Source organism: Salvelinus alpinus, chromosome 26, assembly GCF_045679555.1.
Source record: "Salvelinus alpinus chromosome 26, SLU_Salpinus.1, whole genome shotgun sequence".
Taxonomy (NCBI): Eukaryota; Metazoa; Chordata; class Actinopteri; order Salmoniformes; family Salmonidae; genus Salvelinus; species Salvelinus alpinus.
This window is the reverse complement of record NC_092111.1, coordinates 8,921,964-8,944,291: the sequence shown is the minus strand read 5'-3', so window position 1 is coordinate 8,944,291 and position 22,328 is coordinate 8,921,964. Positions and strand designations below refer to the sequence as shown.

Genomic DNA, 22,328 nt, shown 5'->3' with positions numbered 1-22,328 from the left:
GGGAACCATATCAGGCCACCATAGAAATATAATACACCTAGATGACCCATCCTAGTCACTATCACGCCCCAACCAACACAGAGAAAAAACAGCTTACTATGGTCAGGGCGTGACAAGAGTGCTCCCGTGTGCCGTTACACGTTTCGGTTGTTGTCAGTGACTATTTGTTAGATCCCCCTTCTGTTTGAACAAAATGTTTGGTTTTCTTGTTAACGTAACACATGGAAGACAACGCTGAATTCAATGTCGCAGATCAAACTATTTGAAGTATGCCAGGTAACTTATTAAGTATTCCTAAAGATGGGTGATTGGAGTGTCTTTCAGGTAATTGGCTACCAAGACAATACTGTACTAATCAGTGTCAAATTATTTCTCAGCAGGAGGGAAATCCGGCATATCCTGCACAGCAGGGTCCCCGGGAACAAGGTGGAGAAACACCGTCCTGCAGTACAGGTACACTGCAATGAAAGGACTGCAAAGACAGGATGACGGCATGAAACACAACAAAAACCTGTGCCTGGGGCTGGCATAGTGGGTTGAGCTACCATCTGCAGCACATCTATACAGTCTGATGGTCCATGGAGCTTTTAGTGCGGACCAGGAATGTGCAGGGCTGGGCCGTAAACACAACTGCATGTTTACCGCTTCAGTGTGGGATCAAATCCCAGTCCCACAGCTATTCTGTATTCTCTCCCTGTCTCCCTTCTACCTTAAATCCTGTCTCAAGAAATAAATGATTAAGAAGAGTGAATTAAAAGATCCCCAATGTAGACTCCTTGGTCTAGTGGTAACAAACCCGCTGCTAGTACATATACATACATCCCCACCAGAAACCTGGGTTCAACCCCCCAGCGTCTGTCCTTCCTGCTGTGTCTCCCCTCATCATCAGTATCCCCCTCTACTTCTGTACCATCAGACAAAAATTCGTAAAGCATAACAAGACGGCTACTACCGTCCCCCCCCAAAAAAGACAGTAGTAGCCGTCTCACCTGCGCCTCGTTCTCCTTGAGCAGCCTGCTCGCGCGCGTCCCTCCCGGGTCGTCGGTGACGTTGAGCATGACCACTCCCTTCTTCTCCCAGCCGATGAAGGATCCGTCCGTCAGTGCCTCCACCATGGCCAGGAAGTCCTCGTAACCGTGGTGACGCGTGGCCACCACGGAGAAGGAGGTCCAGTCGAACTCTTCCAGCACCTCAAAGACCACGTCCAGCTGCATGGCTGTAGAGCAGGTGAACTGGAGGTAGATGGAGCCGCTTTCCTGGGGGAGGAGGACAACAGTGGTGTACAGGAGTGGGAGGAAACAGTTTGTTAAAGAGTGAAATGGGTTTTCAGGACAGGGAGGGGGAAAGCGGGAGCGAGAGAGTGCAGTGAACTGAACGATGGAGGTAGTATCTGTCCATAAGAACACATCATTTCATTTTCTGCTATAAAGGAGGAATCCAGGCCTCATATTCACAGAGTCTCAGAGTAGGAGTGCTGATCTAGGACCTGTTTTGCCTTTTAGATCATAAGGCGTAAGATACATGGACAGGAGAGATCTGATCCTAGATCAGCACTCCTATGCTGAGACACTTTATGAATACAGTGGAGTCAGATTTGTATTTAATAGGGAGAAAACATTTTGTAACAGAGTTAAACGAGAAGGTAGTACCTGAACTTGTCGAATAAGAACACAGATTTTCCCTACTGAACACGTCCAATGTTAGGAGTAACGTAAAATTAGAAAGACAGTGTGAGCTTAATTCAGTCCTACACGCATTGCAGTGGCTTAGTCTGATGAAGGCCTATTTAGACCATAACGTTGGTTAAGAAAGATACATTAAACTTGTGGTGCATCAAGTTTCTTACCTATTCAGTGGCTTACGTTCATGCCATAGCAATATTACCCGTGGTTAAATAGGCCTATAATCACAATGTCTCAGGGTACTATAAACTCCTTGGGGTAGCGGCTTCCTGTTTTCAGAGTAAGAAAAGCTTCCTGTTTTCAGAGTAAGAACTACATAAACAAAGACACAGAGGAAACATCGATATGGCCATATGTAATTGAATTCCAGTCTCAATACCATCCCTTTCTTTTTATTTTCTCTTTGTCTGTCTTTCCTACTGTGAAGGCTTTTCCAGTACGGTCCTACAGTACGGTCCCAAATGGCACCCTATTCCCTTTATAGTGCACTACTTTTGACCAGAACCTCATGGGCCCTGATTAAAAGCAGTGCACTGTGTAGGGAATAGGGTGGATTTATGGGACATAGCCGATATGTCCCTGTGTTTGGCCAGAAGTACGTTCAATTATTCTTTATTCACTGTGCAATTATTTCTATTTTGATGACATTTTTTTTCTTATCTTTAGCTCTGCATTGTTATAAACGGACTGTTAGTCTACACGTGTTGTCTGTAAAGCATGTGACAAATCATTTTGATTTGATTTGAGATTCTGTATTGCACTGTAGACCATGATTATTTTTTTTTAACGAAAAAGACTAGCCTTCCTCTCCTTGTCTCCTTTCCTTCCTCTTCACTGATCTGACCAGACTGGAAAGCCTATGCTTGTTCGGTTCTTTTAGATTATATTAGGATAAAAACAGATAAGGGAATGGAGAGAGGAAAGGGAGATACTCTACTGAAAGGTTTATGTACAAGTAGAGGATGAGATTTCTAGAGCCTTATACATAAGACAGACAAGATAACAGACACAGAGATGGGCAAAGACACTTAAAAATGTTTCTTGTTACCATATATCGAAGTAAAATACTTTTGCCAAGTCATGTATTAAATGACAATACTTGCAAGTAGCCCCATTACTGTAACTACAACAACATTCTCAGTAACAGTTACAGAAACGTTTTACTTGCTATGACTGTGATGTGGTTGGTTATCTACCTTAGTTGAATGCTCTGGATAAGAGCGTCTGCTAAATTAACTAAATGTAAATGTAAAAACAATGTGCACTTGCAAAGCACACTGGGTATTATTCTAATGAGCTCCAACCCCAAGCAATTTTATCTGAATAAAATGTGTCCCGTTGTACTATGCAAGTGTTAATTTTCCAATTTACATTTTGGTAATTTAGCAAACGCTCTTATCCCACCATAGTGCCATCAGACTTCTGATACCAATGCAGCAAATTTGGGGTGATAGGGGGCCACAAAATTGTGAACCACTTTATATTTTGTTTACGGAAAAGTATTTTGTATTTTGAAAATACACAAATGTAGCTCACTAAAGCAGCATTTCCCATACTCCGTCCTGGGGATCCCAACGAGTGCACGTTTAGTTTCCCCCCCCTAGCACTACACAGCTGATTCAAATAATGGCATCTTGATGATTAGTTGATTATTTGAATCCGCTGTGTAGTGTTAGAGGGGAAAAACAAAATGTGCACTCCTTTGGGTCCCCAGCACCGAGTTTGGGAAACACAGCTCTAAAGCATCTTGTTACAAAATACATTGGATTGTAGTTCAGGCCAGTGAAATACAAATGACAAAAAACTTCAAGGTAATTTAAATACGTATTTCAAATACATGTAACAGAAATACTGCCCATCTCTGAACAGAAGGATACAATTTAGATGGAACTATATTATGCATATGTAAATGCCCACTGTTGTACTCCCTCGCTATATTAATTATTCAGTGAGCGATGCACAATTAACAAGGCCAAGTGAGACTTGACTGGGACCTGTAATTGTAGAAACGTTCACAGTTGGATATGTGTGCAAAAATAGGTTAAGTATCAAATGATACATTTGTGTTTGAGAAATCATGTCCAATCAATTGAATTTACCACACGTAGATTCCAATCAAGTTGTAGAAACATCTCAAGGATGATCAATGGAAACAGGATGCACCTGAGCTCAGTTTAGAGTCTCACAGCAAAGGGTCTGAATACTTATGTAAATAAGGTATTTCTGTATTTTTTTTATTATACATTTGCAAACATTTCTAAAAACCTGTTTCTGCTTTGTCGTTATGGGGTATTGTGTGTGGATTGATGAGGATTATTTTTTTTTTCAATACATTTTAGAATAAGGCTGTAACATTACAAAATGTGGAAAAAGTGAAGGGGTCTGAATACTTTACAAATGCACTGTAGGACCCTTTTCACAGAGTGTTCTACATGGAACTCAATAGTTCTACCTGCAACCAAAAAGGGGACAGCCGAAGAACCCTTCAGGAACCCTTTTTTCTAAGAGTGTAGGGTTGCACAAATCCAGTCCTCGAGGGCCACTCTCTCTGTTTTCTGTTTTCTCAACGGCTGATTTTGACCATTGGAAACCAAGTGTTGAACCTTCTCAGCAATCAGTGACATTAATTGTTAAATTACAGTAAGTGCCAGGCAGACACATAAAGCAGCAGGACTGCAGCCACTCGAGGACTGAAGTAGTGTTCTCCTACTCAGACCACACTGTATTCAGCTGGCTTTTTCTTTTAGCAAAGATGACATCCTCATACTAGTTGTATATGGAGGAAGTTTTGTAAACATCTTTTTAGCAGCCAGATAACAACCAAAATACAACGTCTTTCCCATGACGTTTTGAAAAAGACATCTTTACCTGGTTGTAACAGAGACCAGTTGGTTGCAATCTGGTTTTATGGCGTCTTCTCAACCAGAAACCCAGTTTCCAACCAGAAAATGAAGACGTCATGTGCCAAATTCTGCCCACTGGGTAAGATGAGGCTTCCAACACACAGTAACTTAGGACTGATTGATTACTTGAAGTCCATTAACAAGGGAAAGTTCACAGCCAGGTAGTTACCTGTGGCTCCCTGCCCAGTCCGGCCCCTCCTCCCACGGCCACAACGGGCACTCCGGTCTGGGCCGAGACAAACTCCAGCATGGGGGCCAGGGGAGCCTGATCGGGTGGCGGGGGCCTCTCCTCCTCGAACACCAGCCCCTGGAGCGGCGTAGTGGCCAGCAGCTCACACAGCTGCAGCAGAAGGCTCGCCGGGCTGCTCTCGTTCACCGTCAGATAGATCACGTTGGCCGGGCCATACTGCGTCATCACGCTACCGCCCACCAGAGCCGCTGACGCAGACGCCAGCGGCGCAGACGCCGCCACCATAGCCAATGACGACGAGGCCCCCCTCCCCTGAGGACCCCCCGGCCCGCTCGTGGCGCCCATTCCCCCAGCAGCGGCCGTCTCCGGGAGCAGGGAGTAGCCCGAGTGGACCACAGCGATGTTGACTACACCCAAGTCCCTCTCTCGCTCCCGGGGGCGGAGCAAGAGGGGAGGGGAGGAGCGGGCGGGCCCCGTGCAGGCCAACACGGCCAACAGGAGGGAGAGGGCGGGCTTGGCTGCCATGGGGGGGTGCAGTTCGGTGGGCAGAGCAGCGACGGCGGCAGTTCACAGGCGAAGAAGGACCTGGAGTGGAGAGGCGAGAAGAAAGGATTCAGGGGGGGAAAGTCTGAAGAATGAAAGGCCTGTAAGTAAGTGAGGAGAGGAGCAATGATACGCATAGAAGTAAGTAGGAGCTACAGTGGCGAGGGATACTATTGAAAAACAATCAAGTGGAAGAGAGAGGTGGGTAGGCGTAATGGGAAAAGGGGTGCTATCCACTGAGCCTCATTTAAAAAGAGCAGGTTTCAAAAGGAGAGAGAGAGAGAGAGATTGTACTAGACAGGGGGGTGGATGAAATGGGCCTGCATCACCTACCATACAATCAATCAACATCTTAAGGTCAGTGTAAGCGTAAAGCTGAACTACAGAGGAACATAAGCTCACTGCTTAGGGACTAGAGTTGGAGTGCTCACCCCTTGAACTCAACCCCCCCCCCCCCCCCCCCACGGGACATCAGTATTCATTACCCCAGGAGCTGATTCATGGTTCGGTCCCACACCATTGGAGAGCTTTGAAGCTGAGCTATAAATCTTTGCAGCCATAAACCACCAATGGGTACTGTACATCTAAATGGACAGGGCTAAATTACAATACAAATAAAACTGGGGAGGGGTGGCGAGTTTAGTCGAGGTAGTTGTGTGTATGCACGTTTTTTTATGAACAATTGTGGTTGAGGTGGGGAAATGCTCTGTGCAGTTGAGTGAGGCTACGGGACTGTACACGAAATGTAAGGAGATGTAAAGCAAGCAACACTTAATTAATCATTTTGAAGTCGCTTAGCGTGCCAACCGCCCACCACCACCCCCCCCCCTCCCCTCCTTCTCATCCCCCCCTTTCCATTCACTCTCTTTAATTAACCCTCCCTCTCCCCCTGGGGCACACACAAATAGACACAGAGTCAAAAACCCACTCTCTCCGGGTCACTACCACGCAGAACAACAATCGGTATCTGTCACTCCCTCTCATATTGCCCGTTTTTTCTCATAGCGTCCGTGGCTAATGTCATTGCTTTGAACCAGAAGGCTTGCTGATGTAATGTCCTCTTCACTCCCCCAAACAAACAGCCTCTTTCTGCCTCTTTCTGTCTCTCTCTCTCTCTCTCTCTCTCTCTCTCTCTCTCTCTCTCTCTCTCTCTCTCTCTCTCTCTCTCTCTCTCTCATTCCTACATCGCTTCTTTTGACGCTGCGTTATCATCTGAGGAAAAAATAGGGGGATTACAATGATGAAAAGTGCTCAATTTGGGGGAAATGGCGGATGTAGACAAATTAAAAGAAACTGTAGCTGTCGTGGAAGACGGAGAGCAAATAGGGGATTGAGCCAGTGAGCCAGATAGCCACAGCGGCTGTAAAGTGGGAAAACAATAAAGAATTGAGAGAGGATATAAAAAATATATAAAAAAATATAGATATTTTATTGTCACATACACCAGATAGGTGCAGTCAAATGTGTTGTTTTACAGTGTCAGCCATAGTAGAATGGCGCCCCTGGCGCTAATTAGGGTTAAGTGCCTTGCTTAAGTATATCTAAGGGACGGTAGTATGGGGTAGGCAAGAAAGATAAGTATTTAACACTGCCCTCAATATACCATTCAGACAAAGCCAGACCTCGGCTTGAATGCCTCATCCAAGCCCTGTTGCATAATTCAATTGGATATTACTACCTCGGTTAAGCCTATGGGCAGAGCCTGCCATGAAACCTAATGGCCTCACCATTTTTCAAAGTGAGAAAGACTGGAATGGCGTGCGGGTTTAATCCAGTTCAGACTGTATGAAACAAACACAGATCTTATGAAACCAGTACAGACCACTCAGGTTCTGTACTCAGTTCGAAGGACATACGGCTGAATCCAGTACAAACCGCACTACTGACCATACGTACGGGTTCCGGATCAATCATTCCAGGCTAGCATTCCATCCGCTGGCCCTGAACCACTCAGCTTGTGTTGTCACTCCCCAGGACTCTCATACTCCCCAGGACTCTCATACTCCCCAGGACTCTCATACTCCCCAGGACTCTCATACTCCCCAGGACTCTCATACTCCCCAGGACTCTCATACTCCCCAGCACTCTCATACTCCCCAGCACTCTCATACTCCCCAGGACTCTCATACTCCCCAGGACTCTCATACTCCCCAGGACTCTCATACTCCCCAGTACTCTCATACTCCCCAGCACTCTCATACTCCCCAGGGCTCTCATACTCCCCAGGGCTCTCATACTCCCCAGGACTCTCATACTCCCCAGGGCCCCTATACTCCCCAGGGCTCTCATACCGCAGTTTTATGGTCTTCCCTTGACATGTAGTGCACTGTTTGTTGCCTATGTTAAATGGGCCCTGCGGTATCATGGCCGTAGAGTGGTATAGTGTTTAGGGAAATGGCGTTGGGAGAAGATTGGTTAGTGGTTCAGAGTACAGGGCAGAGGTTACTGTAAAACACACAGCTGGATGAATGGATCATGCGTATCCTGGCTGACGGAAACGGTGTCAGATGTACAGTATGTACTGTACGGGAACTCTGTAGCCATGTTATCTATCCAGGCATTAGCATAGAGGCTATACATCGTTGAACTCCTCCCCATATCTATTGGTTGTCAACGATAATACAACATGAACAGACGTCCTCATGCAGTATTTCCCCTCTAAAAGCCCCTGCATCTTGTGTGAGGGTCGTACGGCACGTTCAGCTCCAACATGAATCTTCTGTGATGATCATATAGCACGGTCAGCGCAAAACCCTATCTGGACAAGGGGATAACTGGTAGGCAGAAGTAACTGCACTGACCATGAGGGAGACAGAGGGGCAGTGCACACAGAGAGTGATTATGTCGAGTCTCTCTTTATGGCCGTCTAAGTGTTGGCAGACTCTCAGAGCAGCGCAAGCGTTATGAGGAACTGCCTGGCCCTGTCTTACTCCAAGCGGTATCCGCTGGCGCTTTGGCACACGGAGACACCATTAGCAGGAGTATGATGGTCCGTCACGTATGCTGAAAATATTTCCGTCCCATGACCCAAAAGTCAGGGCTCTCCCTAGTAAGCTTAGAGATGACTTGACTACCCCCGTCACACACACACAGACATTCACACACACTCACTCTCATACACACGCAATCTGATACACACTCACACAGAGTAAGATTCAATTCAATTTTGTCAAAGCCAACTGCTTTTCAAGGCACTCCGTGACTCCATGTCTGACAGAAAAGGAATTCCACGCAGTTAAAGAGGTCTTCCTCCCGCTACAACACCTACTGTAGGTACAGTTTGAAGCACTTGTAATATATACACTGAGTGTACAAAACATTATGAACACCTGCTCTTTCCATGACATAGACTGACCAGCTGAATCCAGGTGAAAGCTATGATCCCTTATTGATGTCACAGTGTAGATGAAGAGGAGGAGACAGGATAGTGAAGGATTTTTAAGCCTTGAGACTATTGACACATGGATTGTGTATGTGTGCCATTCAGAGGGTGAATGGGCACGACAAAGTATTGAAGTGCCTTTGAACGGGGTGTGGTAGTAGGTGCCAGGCACACCAGTTTGTGTCAAGAACGCTGCTGGGTTTTCCACGCTCAACAGTTTCCCCTGTGCAACAAGAATGGTCCCCCGCCCAAACAACATCCAGCAAACTTGACACAAACGTGGGAAGCATTGGCATCAACATGGCCAGCATCCCTGTGGAACGCTTTCGACACCTTGTAGAGTCCATGCCACAACGAATTGAGGCTGTTCTGAGGGCAAAAGGGGGGTGCAACTCAATATTAGGAAGGTGTTTTTAAAGTTTTGTACTTTGTGTTCATTGTCAGACAGACGGTTACTATTTTTACAGTGCATTCGGAAAGTATTCAGACCCCTTCCCCTTTTCCACATTTTGTTACGTTACAGCTTTATAATAAAATTATTAAAATATTTTTTTCCCCCTCATCAATCTACACATCCCCCATCATGACAAAGTGAAAACAGGTTTATAGCAATTTTTACAAATGTATTCAGAATAAAAAACCTAAAAATAGTTTTTTTTTTTGACATTTGCTACATTAAAAAATATATATGTTTTGCTTTGTCATTATGGGGTATTGTGTGTAGATTGATGAGAGAAAACCCCCCAGATTTAATCAAGGCTGTAACGTAACAAAATGGGGAAAAAGTCAAGGGGTCTGAATGCTTTCTGAATGCACCGTATCTTCTTCTATTTCTACATCTTCCATATAGGATAAATCCCCTTGAGGTGATCTGTCTTGTTTCCAAGGAAGTGCCAGGAGAACAACAGAACCGACACAGGACTCCTTGAGCTTTAACAAGAAAGATTCCCTCAGTCAGCACAGCAGTTAGCTATACGGAGCTACTTTAAGTAGGCTATTTAAGATAAATGGTATAAAGTATTTGCCTGGATGAAATACAATCATTACTTTATGCACTTGTTTTTCTCTTTCAATTTTACACCAAATAAGCACAAACAAGAAGCAATATTTGCCACTTCCTACTATACCTCCAATTCACCACTGATTGTGTGGCTGGAAATAAGGAACATCGCATTCCAATTTATTGGGGGATGTGATGCTTTACCTCATGCGTCGTCTTTGCATGAAAGTCATTTGGTGGCGAAAATTGTACCGGGATCAAACTTTGCCCCATAGCACTCTGCATACAAAGAAGCAATATCATTTATAGAAATAATTGCTACTCTAAAAATACATACCACAGTGCATTTGCTGACGGTCATTGGTGGCATTCTTCATTTCCCATATGCTGCGGCTATGGATGGTGGGAGGGGAAGGAACGAATGAATGCGGGTCTGCACTGACGAGGAAGCACAGAGGTGTTTAAGAGCGTCTGCTCTCTCTGCAAAGAAGTAATCAACAGGCTGGCCGGTGACCTCGCTAACAATGTTTTTAACAAACATGACCTTCATTAGATTGAAAGAGAAGCTGGTGAAGGGAGTTGCGGATAAAGGGGCAGAGGAATACATTTCGGCTCTATTTCTTTTCAGGAAATGACAGATTGGGAAGAAGGAAGCATGAAAAACAGGCAGTGAGAGAGAGAGAAAAAGGTGTAGGGGGGAGGTGGATTAGCTAATGTCATGGTCCTTTTGTAGTTCAGTTGGTAAATCATGGCACAGATAACACCAGGGTAGTAGGTTCGAGTCCCAGTACCATCCCTATGTAAGATGTTTGCGTGCATGACTGTAAGTTGCATTGGATAAACGCGTCTGCTAAATGACTTTTCTTCTTTTCTATGAAGGAGAGACATGAGGACGAAAAAATGAGCAGCGGACGGATCCCACTGGGCACAGACGTCAATTCAACATCTATTCCATGTTGGTTCGATGCAATTTCATTCAAATGGTGTGGAAACGACATTGATTCAACCAGTGTGTGCCCAGTGGGATATAGGATTCTGAGGGTGTCTGATGCTCCCTCAACCCACCCTAGGTATCTTGCTCATGTTTGTTCTGACGCCTTCGATCTCTCTCTCCTCTATCGACCATTCCATCTATCTCTCCCACTCCCTCTCTATCTATCCCTGGCCTGTCCCGCTCTCCCACTCCCTCTCTATCTATCCCTCTCCCTCTCTTGTATCTTATTCTCCCTATTTCTATCTCTTTCTCCCTCAGCCTCTCTTCCATTATCTCTCCCTGTCCCTCTTTCCCTAACCTCTTTCCTCCTCTCGCTCTCCTTCTCAAATCAAATCAAACTTGTATTGGTCGCATACACATATTTAGGAGATGTTATTGCGGGTGTAGCGAAATGCTTGTGTTTCTAGCTCCAACAGTGCAGTAATATCTAACAATTCACAACAATACACACAAATCTAAAATAAATATTAGGACGAGCAATGTCGGAGTCCGGAGTGTAGATAGATAGATAGATAGATAGATAGATAGATAGATAGATAGATAGATAGATAGATAGATAGATAGATAGATAGATAGATAGATAGATAGATAGATAGATAGATAGATAGATAGATAGATAGATAGATAGATAGATAGATAGATAGTCAAATGTCTACTGTTTGCTGATGATCTGGTGCTTCTGTCACCAACCAAGGAGGGCCTACAGCACCTAGATCTTCTGCACAGATTCTGTCAGACCTGGGCCCTGACAGTAAATCTCAGTAAGACCAAAATAATGGTGTTCCAAAAAAGGTCCAGTCACCAGGACCACAAATTCCATCTAGACACCGTTGCCCTAGAGCACACAAAAAACTATACATACCTCGGCCTAAACATCAGCACCACAGGTAACTTCCACAAAGCTGTAAACGATCTGAGAGACAAGGCAAGAAGGGCCTTCTATGCCATCAAAAGGAACATAAATTTCAACATACCAATTAGGATCTGGCTAAAAATACTTGAATCAGTCATAGAGCCCATTGCCCTTTATGGTTGTGAGGTCTGGGGTCCGCTCACCAACCAAGATTTCACAAAATGGGACAAACACCAAATTGAGACTCTGCATGCAGAATTCTGCAAAAATATCCTCCGTGTACAACGTAGAACACCAAATAATGCATGCAGAGCAGAATTAGGCCGATACCCACTAATTATCAAAATCCAGAAAAGAGCCGTTAAATTCTACAACCACCTAAAAGGAAGCGATTCCCAAACCTTCCATAACAAAGCCATCACCTACAGAGAGATGAACTTGGAGAAGAGTCCCCTAAGCAAGCTGGTCCTAGGGCTCTGTTCACAAACACAAACACACCCCACAGAGCCCCAGGACAACAGCACAATTAGACCCAACCAAATCATGAGAAAACAAAAAGATAATTACTTGACACATTGGAAAGAATTAACAAAAAAACAGAGCAAACTAGAATGCTATTTGGCCCTAAACAGAGAGTACACAGTGGCAGAATACCTGACCACTGTGACTGACCCAAACTTAAGGAAAGCTTTGACTATGTACAGACTCAGTGAGCATAGCCTTGCTATTGAGAAAGGCCGCCGTAGGCAGACATGGCTCTCAAGAGAAGACAGGCTATGTGCACACTGCCCACAAAATGAGGTGGAAACTGAGCTGCACTTCCTAACCTCCTGCCCAATGTATGACCATATTAGAGAGACATATTTCCCTCAGATTACACAGATCCACAAAGAATTTGAAAACAAATCCAATTTTGATAAACTCCCATATCTACTGGGAGAAATTCCTCAGTGTGCCATCACAGCAGCAAGATTTGTGACCTGTTGCCACAAGAAAAGGGCAACCAGTGAAGAACAAACACCATTGTAAATACAACCCATATTTATGCTTATTTATTTTAACTTGTGTGCTTTATCCATTTGTACATTGTTACAACACTGTATATTTATAATATAACATTTGTAATGTCTTTATTGTTTTGAAACTTCTGTATGTGTAATGTTTACTGTTCATTTTTATTGTTTATTTCACTTTTGTATAATATCTACCTCACTTGCTTTGGCAATGTTAACACATGTTTCCCATGCCAATAAAGCCCCTTGAATTGAAATTGAATTGAATTGAATAGATAGATAGATAGATAGATAGATAGATAGATAGATAGATAGATAGATAGATAGATAGATAGATAGATAGATAGATAGATAGATAGATAGATAGATAGATAGATATATAGATAGATAGATAGATAGATAGATAGATAGATAGATAGATAGATAGATAGATAGATAGATAGATAGATAGATAGATAGATAGATAGATAGATAGATAGATAGATAGATAGATAGATTTGAGAAGGAGAGCGAGAGGAGGAAAGAGGTTAGGGAAAGAGGGACAGGGAGAGATAATGGAAGAGAGGCTGAGGGAGAAAGAGATAGAAATAGGGAGAATAAGATACAAGAGAGGGAGAGGGATAGATAGAGAGGGAGTGGGAGAGCGGGACAGGCCAGGGATAGATAGAGAGGGAGTGGGAGAGATAGATGGAATGGTCGATAGAGGAGAGAGAGATCGAAGGCGTCAGAACAAACATGAGCAAGATACCTAGGGTGGGTAATTATCTTAACAGAGAAAAATGTCCTCCTGTGTGCTACCTATATCCCCCCACTAGAATCCCCATACTTTAATAAAGACAGCTTCTCCATCCTGGAGGGGGAAATCAATCATTTCCAGGCCCAGGGACATGTATTAGTCTGTGGCGACCTAAATGCCAGAACTGGACAAGAACCTGACACCCTCAGCACACAGGGGGACAAACACCTGCCTGCAGGTGACAGCATTCCCTCCCCCATATGCCCCCCTAGGCACAACTATGACAACATAACCAACAAAAACGGGTCACAACTCCTGCAGCTCTGTCGCACGCTGGGTATGTACATAGTCAATGGTAGGCTTCGAGGGGACTCCTATGGTAGGTTCACCTATAGCTCATCTCTTGGCAGTAGCACTGTAGACTACTTTATCACTGACCTCAACCCAGAGTCTCTCAGAGCGTTCACAGTCAGCCCACTGACACCCCTATCAGACCACAGCAAAATCACAGTCTACTTGAACAGAGCAATACTCAATCATGAGGCATCAAAGCCAAAGGAACTGAGTAACATTAAGAAATGCTATAGATGGAAGGAATGCAGTTTGGAAACCTACCAAAAAACAATTAGGCAACAGCAAATTCAATCCCTTTTAGACAACTTCCTGGGTAAAATGTTCCACTGCAATAGTGAAGGTGTAAACTTGGCAGTAGAAAATCTTAACAGTATATTTGACCTCTCAGCTTCCCTATCAAATCTAAAAATCTCAAATAGAAAACCGAAGAAAATGAACAACAATGACAAATGGTTTGATAAAGAATGCAAAAATCTAAGAAATAAATTGAGGAACCTGTCCAACCAAAAACATAGAGACCCGGAAAACCTGAGTCTACGCCTTCACTATGGCGAATCACTAAAACAATACAGAAATACACTACGGAAAAAGAAGGAACAGCACGTCAGAAATCAGCTCAATGTAATTGAAGACTCCATAGACTCTAACCAATTCTGGGAAAATTGGAAAACACTAAACAAACAACAACACGAAGAATTATCTATCCAAAATGGAGATGTATGGGTAAACCACTTCTCCAATCTTTTTGGCTCTATAACAAAGAATAAAGAACAAAAACATATACATGATCAAATACAAATCCTAGAATCAACTATTAAAGACTACCAGAACCCATTGGATTCTCCAATTACCTTGAATGAGTTACAGGACAAAATAAAAACCCTCAAACCCAAAAAGGCCTGTGGTGTTGATGGTATCCTTAATGAAATGATCAAATATACAGACAACAAATTCCAATTGGCTATACTAAAACTCTTTAACATCGTCCTTAGCTCTGGCATCTTCCCCAATATTTGGAACCAAGGACTGATCACCCCAATCCACAAAAGTGGAGACAAATTTGACCCCAATAACTACCGTGGAATATGCGTCAACAGTAACCTTGGGAAAATACTCTGCATTATCATTAACAGCAGACTCGTACATTTCCTCAATGAAAACAATGTACTGAGCAAATGTCAAATTGGCTTTTTACCAAATTACCGTACAACAGACCATGTATTCACCCTACACACCCTAATTGACAACCAAACAAACCAAAACAAAGGCAAAGTCTTCTCATGCTTTGTTGATTTCAAAAAAGCCTTCGACTCAATTTGGCATGAGGGTCTGCTATACAAATTGATGGAAAGTGGTGTTGGGGGTAAAACATACGACATTATAAAATCCATGTACACAAACAACAAGTGTGCGGTTAAAATTGGCAAAAAACACACACATTTCTTCACACAGGGTCGTGGGGTGAGACAGGGATGCAGCTTAAGCCCCACCCTCTTCAACATATATATCAACGAATTGGCGCGGGCACTAGAACAGTCTGCAGCACCCGGTCTCACCCTACTAGAATCCGAAGTCAAATGTCTACTGTTTGCTGATGATCTGGTGCTTCTGTCACCAACCAAGGAGGGCCTACAGCAGCACCTAGATCTTCTGCACAGATTCTGTCAGACCTGGGCCCTGACAGTAAATCTCAGTAAGACCAAAATAATGGTGTTCCAAAAAAGGTCCAGTCACCAGGACCACAAATTCCATCTAGACACCGTTGCCCTAGAGCACACAAAAAACTATACATACCTCGGCCTAAACATCAGCACCACAGGTAACTTCCACAAAGCTGTGAACGATCTGAGAGACAAGGCAAGAAGGGCCTTCTATGCCATCAAAAGGAACATAAATTTCAACATACCAATTAGGATCTGGCTAAAAATACTTGAATCAGTCATAGAGCCCATTGCCCTTTATGGTTGTGAGGTCTGGGGTCCGCTCACCAACCAAGATTTCACAAAATGGGACAAACACCAAATTGAGACTCTGCATGCAGAATTCTGCAAAAATATCCTCCGTGTACAACGTAGAACACCAAATAATGCATGCAGAGCAGAATTAGGCCGATACCCACTAATTATCAAAATCCAGAAAAGAGCCGTTAAATTCTACAACCACCTAAAAGGAAGCGATTCCCAAACCTTCCATAACAAAGCCATCACCTACAGAGAGATGAACCTGGAGAAGAGTCCCCTAAGCAAGCTGGTCCTAGGGCTCTGTTCACAAACACAAACACACCCCACAGAGCCCCAGGACAACAGCACAATTAGACCCAACCAAATCATGAGAAAACAAAAAGATAATTACTTGACACATTGGAAAGAATTAACAAAAAAACAGAGCAAACTAGAATGCTATTTGGCCCTAAACAGAGAGTACACAGTGGCAGAATACCTGACCACTGTGACTGACCCAAACTTAAGGAAAGCTTTGACTATGTACAGACTCAGTGAGCATAGCCTTGCTATTGAGAAAGGCCGCCGTAGGCAGACATGGCTCTCAAGAGAAGACAGGCTATGTGCACACTGCCCACAAAATGAGGTGGAAACTGAGCTGCACTTCCTAACCTCCTGCCCAATGTATGACCATATTAGAGAGCACATATTTCCCTCAGATTACACAGATCCACAAAGAATTCGAAAACAAATCCAATTTTGATAAACTCCCATATCTACTGGGTGAAATTCCACAGTGTGCCATCACAGCAGCAAGATTTGTGACCTGTTGCCACAAGAAAAGGGCAACCAGTGAAGAACAAACACCACTGTAAATACAACCCATATTTATGTTTATTTATTTTAACTTGTGTGCTTTAACCATTTGTACATTGTTACAACACTGCATATATATAATATGACATTTGTAATGTCTTTATTGTTTTGAAACTTCTGTATGTGTAATGTTTACTGTTCATTTTTATTGTTTATTTGACTTTTGTATATTACCTACCTCACTTGCTTTGGCAATGTTAACACATGTTTCCCATGCCAATAAAGCCCCTTGAATTGAATTGAATTGATAGATAGATAGATAGATAGATAGATAGATAGATAGATAGATAGATAGATAGATAGATAGATAGATAGATAGATAGATAGATAGATAGATAAGATAATTACTTGACACATTGGAAAGAATTAACAAAAAAACAGAGCAAACTAGAATGCTATTTGGCCCTAAACAGAGAGTACACAGTGGCAGAATACCTGACCACTGTGACTGACCCAAACTTAAGGAAAGCTTTGACTATGTACAGACTCAGTGAGCATAGCCTTGCTATTGAGAAAGGCCGCCGTAGGCAGACATGGCTCTCAAGAGAAGACAGGCTATGTGCACACTGCCCACAAAATGAGGTGGAAACTGAGCTGCACTTCCTAACCTCCTGCCCAATGTATGACCATATTAGAGAGACATATTTCCCTCAGATTACACAGATCCACAAGGAATTCGAAAACAAATCCAATTTTGATAAACTCCCATATCTACTGGGTGAAATTCCACAGTGTGCCATCACAGCAGCAAGATTTGTGACCTGTTGCCACAAGAAAAGGGCAACCAGTGAAGAACAAACACCACTGTAAATACAACCCATATTTATGTTTATTTATTTTAACTTGTGTGCTTTAACCATTTGTACATTGTTACAACACTGCATATATATAATATGACATTTGTAATGTCTTTATTGTTTTGAAACTTCTGTATGTGTAATGTTTACTGTTCATTTTTATTGTTTATTTGACTTTTGTATATTACCTACCTCACTTGCTTTGGCAATGTTAACACATGTTTCCCATGCCAATAAAGCCCCTTGAATTGAATTGAATTGAATAGATAGATAGATAGATAGATAGATAGATAGATAGATAGATAGATAGATAGATAGATAGATAGATAGATAGATAGATAGATAGATAGATAGATAGATAGATAGATAGATAGATAGATAGATAGATAGATAGATAGATAGATAGATAGATAGATAGATAGATAGATAGATAGATAGATATCACAGCAGCAAGATTTGTGACCTGTTGCCACAAGAAAAGGGCAACCAGTGAAGAACAAACACCATTGTAAATACAACCCATATTTATGTTTATTTATTTTAACTTGTGTGCTTTAACCATTTGTACATTGTTACAACACTGTATATATATAATATGACATTTGTCATGTCTTTATTGTTTTGAAACTTCTGTATGTGTAATGTTTACTGTTAATTTTTATTGTTTATTTCACTTTTGTATATTATCTACCTCACTTGCTTTGGCAATGTTAACACATGTTTCCCATGCCAATAAAGCCCCTTGAATTGAATTGAATTGAATAGATAGATAGATAGATAGATAGATAGATAGATAGATAGATAGATAGATAGATAGATAGATAGATAGATAGATAGATAGATAGATAGATAGATAGATAGATAGATAGATAGATACAACACTGTATATATATAATATAACATTTGTAATGTCTTTATTGTTTTGAAACTTCTGTATGTGTAATGTTTACTGTTAATTTGTATTGTTTATTTCACTTTTGTATAATATCTACCTCACTTGCTTTGGCAATGTTAACACATGTTTCCCATGCCAATAAAGCCCCTTGAATTGAATTGAATTGAATTGAATAGATAGATAGATAGATAGATAGATAGATAGATAGATAGATAGATAGATAGATAGATAGATAGATAGATAGATAGATAGATAGATAGATAGATAGATAGATAGATAGATAGATAGATAGATAGATAGATAGATAGATAGATAGATAGATAGATAGATAGATAGATAGATAGATACAACACTGTATATATATAATATAACATTTGTAATGTCTTTATTGTTTTGAAACTTCTGTATGTGTAATGTTTACTGTTAATTTGTATTGTTTATTTCACTTTTGTATAATATCTACCTCACTTGCTTTGGCAATGTTAACACATGTTTCCCATGCCAATAAAGCCCCTTGAATTGAATTGAATTGAATTGAATAGATAGATAGATAGATAGATAGATAGATAGATAGATAGATAGATAGATAGATAGATAGATAGATAGATAGATAGATAGATAGATAGATTGAGGTGGAAACTGAGCTGCACTTCCTAACCTCCTGCCCAATGTATGACCATATTAGAGAGACATATTTCCCTCAGATTACACAGATCCACAAAGAATTTGAAAACAAATCCAATTTTGATAAACTCCCATATCTACTGGGAGAAATTCCACAGTGTGCCATCACAGCAGCAAGATTTGTGACCTGTTGCCACAAGAAAAGGGCAACCAGTGAAGAACAAACACCATTGTAAATACAACCCATATTTATGCTTATTTATTTTAACTTGTGTGCTTTAACCATTTGTACATTGTTACAACACTGTATATATATAATATAACATTTGTAATGTCTTTATTGTTTTGAAACTTCTGTATGTGTAATGTTTACTGTTAATTTGTATTGTTTATTTCACTTTTGTATAATATCTACCTCACTTGCTTTGGCAATGTTAACACATGTTTCCCATGCCAATAAAGCCCCTTGAATTGAATTGAATTGAATTGAATAGATAGATAGATAGATAGATAGATAGATAGATAGATAGATAGATAGATAGATAGATAGATAGATAGATAGATAGATAGATAGATAGATAGATAGATAGATAGATAGATAGATAGATAGTGTCATGTTTTGTCATTGATTATCAGGTCTTGTCCCTGTGCTTCCCTTCTATTCGTTTCCCTCTGCTGGTCTTATTAGATTCTTTCCCTCTTTCTATCCCTCTCTCTCCCCCTCCCTCTCTCCCTCTCTCGCGCTCTCTCTCTATCGTTCCGTTCCTGCTCCCAGCTGTTCCTCATTCTCCTAACTACCTCATTTACTCTTTCACACCTGTCCCCTATTTTGCCCTCTGATTAGAGTCCCTATTTCTCCCTCTGTTTTCCGCTTCTGTCCTTGTCGGATCCTTGTTTGATGTTTGCTGTTCTGTGTCCTTGTTCCGCCCTGTCGTGTTTTTGCCTTCTTCAGATGCTGCGTGTGAGCAGGTGTCTATGTCAGCTACGGCCTGTGCCTTCCCGAAGCGACCTGCAGTCTGTGGCCGCGTCTCCAGTCGTTCCTCTCTACTGACGAGAGGATTTCAGTTTTCCTGTTTTGGATTTACCTAAGATAATATCCAGGAGTATCGGTTTTTGTTTAAGACTGGAATAAAGACTCTGTTTCATTTAAGTCGCTTTTGGGTCCTCATTCATCTGGATAACAGAAGGATCCGACCAAGAATGGACCCAGCGACTACGGATTCTCGCAACACTGCCGTCGAGTTCCAGGGAGCAATGCTCGGCAGACACGAGCAGGAATTGTCTGCTGCTCGTCATGCCGTTGAGACCCTGGCCGCTCAGGTCTCCGACCTCTCAGGACAGTTTCAGAGTCTTCGTCTCGTGCCACCAGCTACTTCCTGGTCTTCCGAGTCTCCGGAACCTAGGGTTAATAACCCACCATGTTACTCTGGGCAGCCCACTGAGTGTCGCTCCTTTCTCACCCAGTGTGATATTGTGTTCTCTCTCCAGCCCAACACATACTCAAGAGAGAGAGCTCGGATCGCTTACGTCATATCACTTCTTACTGGTCGGGCTCGGGAGTGGGGCACAGCTATCTGGGAGGCAAGGGCTGAGTGTTCTAACGATTATCAGAACTTTAAAGAGGAGATGATACGGGTTTTTGATCGTTCAGTTTTTGGGAAGGAGGCTTCCAGGGCCCTGGCTTCCCTATGTCAAGGTGATCGATCCATAACGGATTACTCTATAGAGTTTCGCACTCTTACTGCCTCCAGTGACTGGAACGAGCCGGCGTTGCTCGCTCGTTTTCTGGAGGGACTCCACGCTGAGGTTAAGGATGAGATTCTCTCCCGGGAGGTTCCTTCCAGCGTGGACTCTTTGATTGCACTCGCCATCCGCATAGAACGACGGGTAGATCTTCGTCACCGAGCTCGTGGAAGAGAGCTCGCGTTAACGGTGTTCCCCCTCTCCGCATCTCAACCATCTCCTCCCACCGGCTCAGAGACTGAGCCCATGCAGCTGGGAGGTATTCGCATCTCGACTAAGGAGAGGGAACGGAGAATCACCAACCGCCTTTGCCTCTATTGCGGTTCTGCTGGACATTTTGTCATGTCATGTCCAGTAAAAGCCAGAGCTCATCAGTAAGCGGAGGGCTACTGGTGAGCGCTACTACTCAGGTCTCTCCATCAAGATCCTGTACTACCTTGTCGGTCCATCTACGCTGGACCGGTTCGGCTGCTTCCTGCAGTGCCTTGATAGACTCTGGGGCTGAGGGTTGTTTTATGGACGAAGCATGGGCTCGGAAACATGACATTCCTCTCAGACAGTTAGGGAAGCCCACGCCCATGTTCGCCTTAGATGGTAGTCTTCTCCCCAGTATCAGATGTGAGACACTACCTTTAACCCTCACAGTATCTGGTAACCACAGTGAGACCATTTCCTTTTTGATTTTTCGTTCACCTTTTACACCTGTTGTTTTGGGTCATCCCTGGCTAGTATGTCATAATCCTTCTATTAATTGGTCTAGTAATTCTATCCTATCCTGGAACGTTTCTTGTCATGTGAAGTGTTTAATGTCTGCTATCCCTCCTGTTTCTTCTGTCCCCTCTTCTCAGGAGGAACCTGGTGATTTGACAGGAGTGCCGGAGGAATATCATGATCTGCGCACGGTCTTCAGTCGGTCCAGAGCCAACTCTCTTCCTCCTCACCGGTCGTATGATTGTTGTATTGATCTCCTTCCGGGGACCACTCCCCCTCGGGGTAGACTATACTCTCTGTCGGCTCCCGAACGTAAGGCTCTCGAGGATTATCTGTCTGTTTCTCTCGACGCCGGTACCGTGGTGCCTTCTTCCTCTCCCGCCGGAGCGGGGTTTTTTTTTGTTAAGAAGAAGGACGGTACTCTGCGCCCCTGCGTGGATTATCGAGGGCTGAATGACATAACGGTTAAGAATCGTTATCCGCTTCCCCTTATGTCGTCAGCCTTCGAGATTCTGCAGGGAGCCAGGTTCTTTACTAAGTTGGACCTTCGTAACGCTTACCATCTCGTGCGCATCAGAGAGGGGGACGAGTGGAAAACGGCGTTTAACACTCCGTTAGGGCATTTTGAATACCGGGTTCTGCCGTTCGGTCTCGCTAATGCTCCAGCTGTCTTTCAGGCATTAGTTAATGATGTACTGAGAGACATGCTGAACATCTTTGTTTTCGTTTACCTTGACGATATCCTGATTTTTTCACCGTCACTCGAGATTCATGTTCAGCACGTTCGACGTGTACTCCAGCGCCTTTTAGAGAATTGTCTCTACGTGAAGGCTGAGAAGTGCGCCTTTCATGTCTCCTCTGTCACATTTCTCGGTTCTGTTATTTCCGCTGAGGGCATTCAGATGGATCCCGCTAAGGTCCAGGCTGTCAGCGATTGGCCCGTTCCTAAGTCACGTGTCGAGTTGCAGCGCTTTCTCGGTTTCGCTAATTTCTATCGGCGTTTCATTCGTAATTTCGGTCAAGTGGCTGCCCCTCTCACAGCTCTGACTTCTGTCAAGACGTGCTTTAAGTGGTCCGGTTCCGCCCAGGGAG

The 22,328-nt window shown here is 43.0% G+C and overlaps 1 protein-coding gene across 1 annotated transcript in view; it reads right to left on the bottom strand.

The window, feature by feature from the left end:
- Positions 1-22,328, bottom strand: part of LOC139554594 (glutamate receptor ionotropic, NMDA 2D-like) — a 76,160-nt gene that overhangs the window by 38,201 nt on the left and 15,631 nt on the right. The window contains exons 2-3 of the mRNA XM_071367518.1: positions 4,755-5,360; positions 990-1,256 (exon numbers count right to left, since the gene is read on the bottom strand). Coding sequence (XP_071223619.1) covers positions 990-1,256; positions 4,755-5,300 — 813 coding nt within the window. The 5' untranslated portion in view covers positions 5,301-5,360. The remainder of the gene's footprint in view (positions 1-989; positions 1,257-4,754; positions 5,361-22,328) is intronic.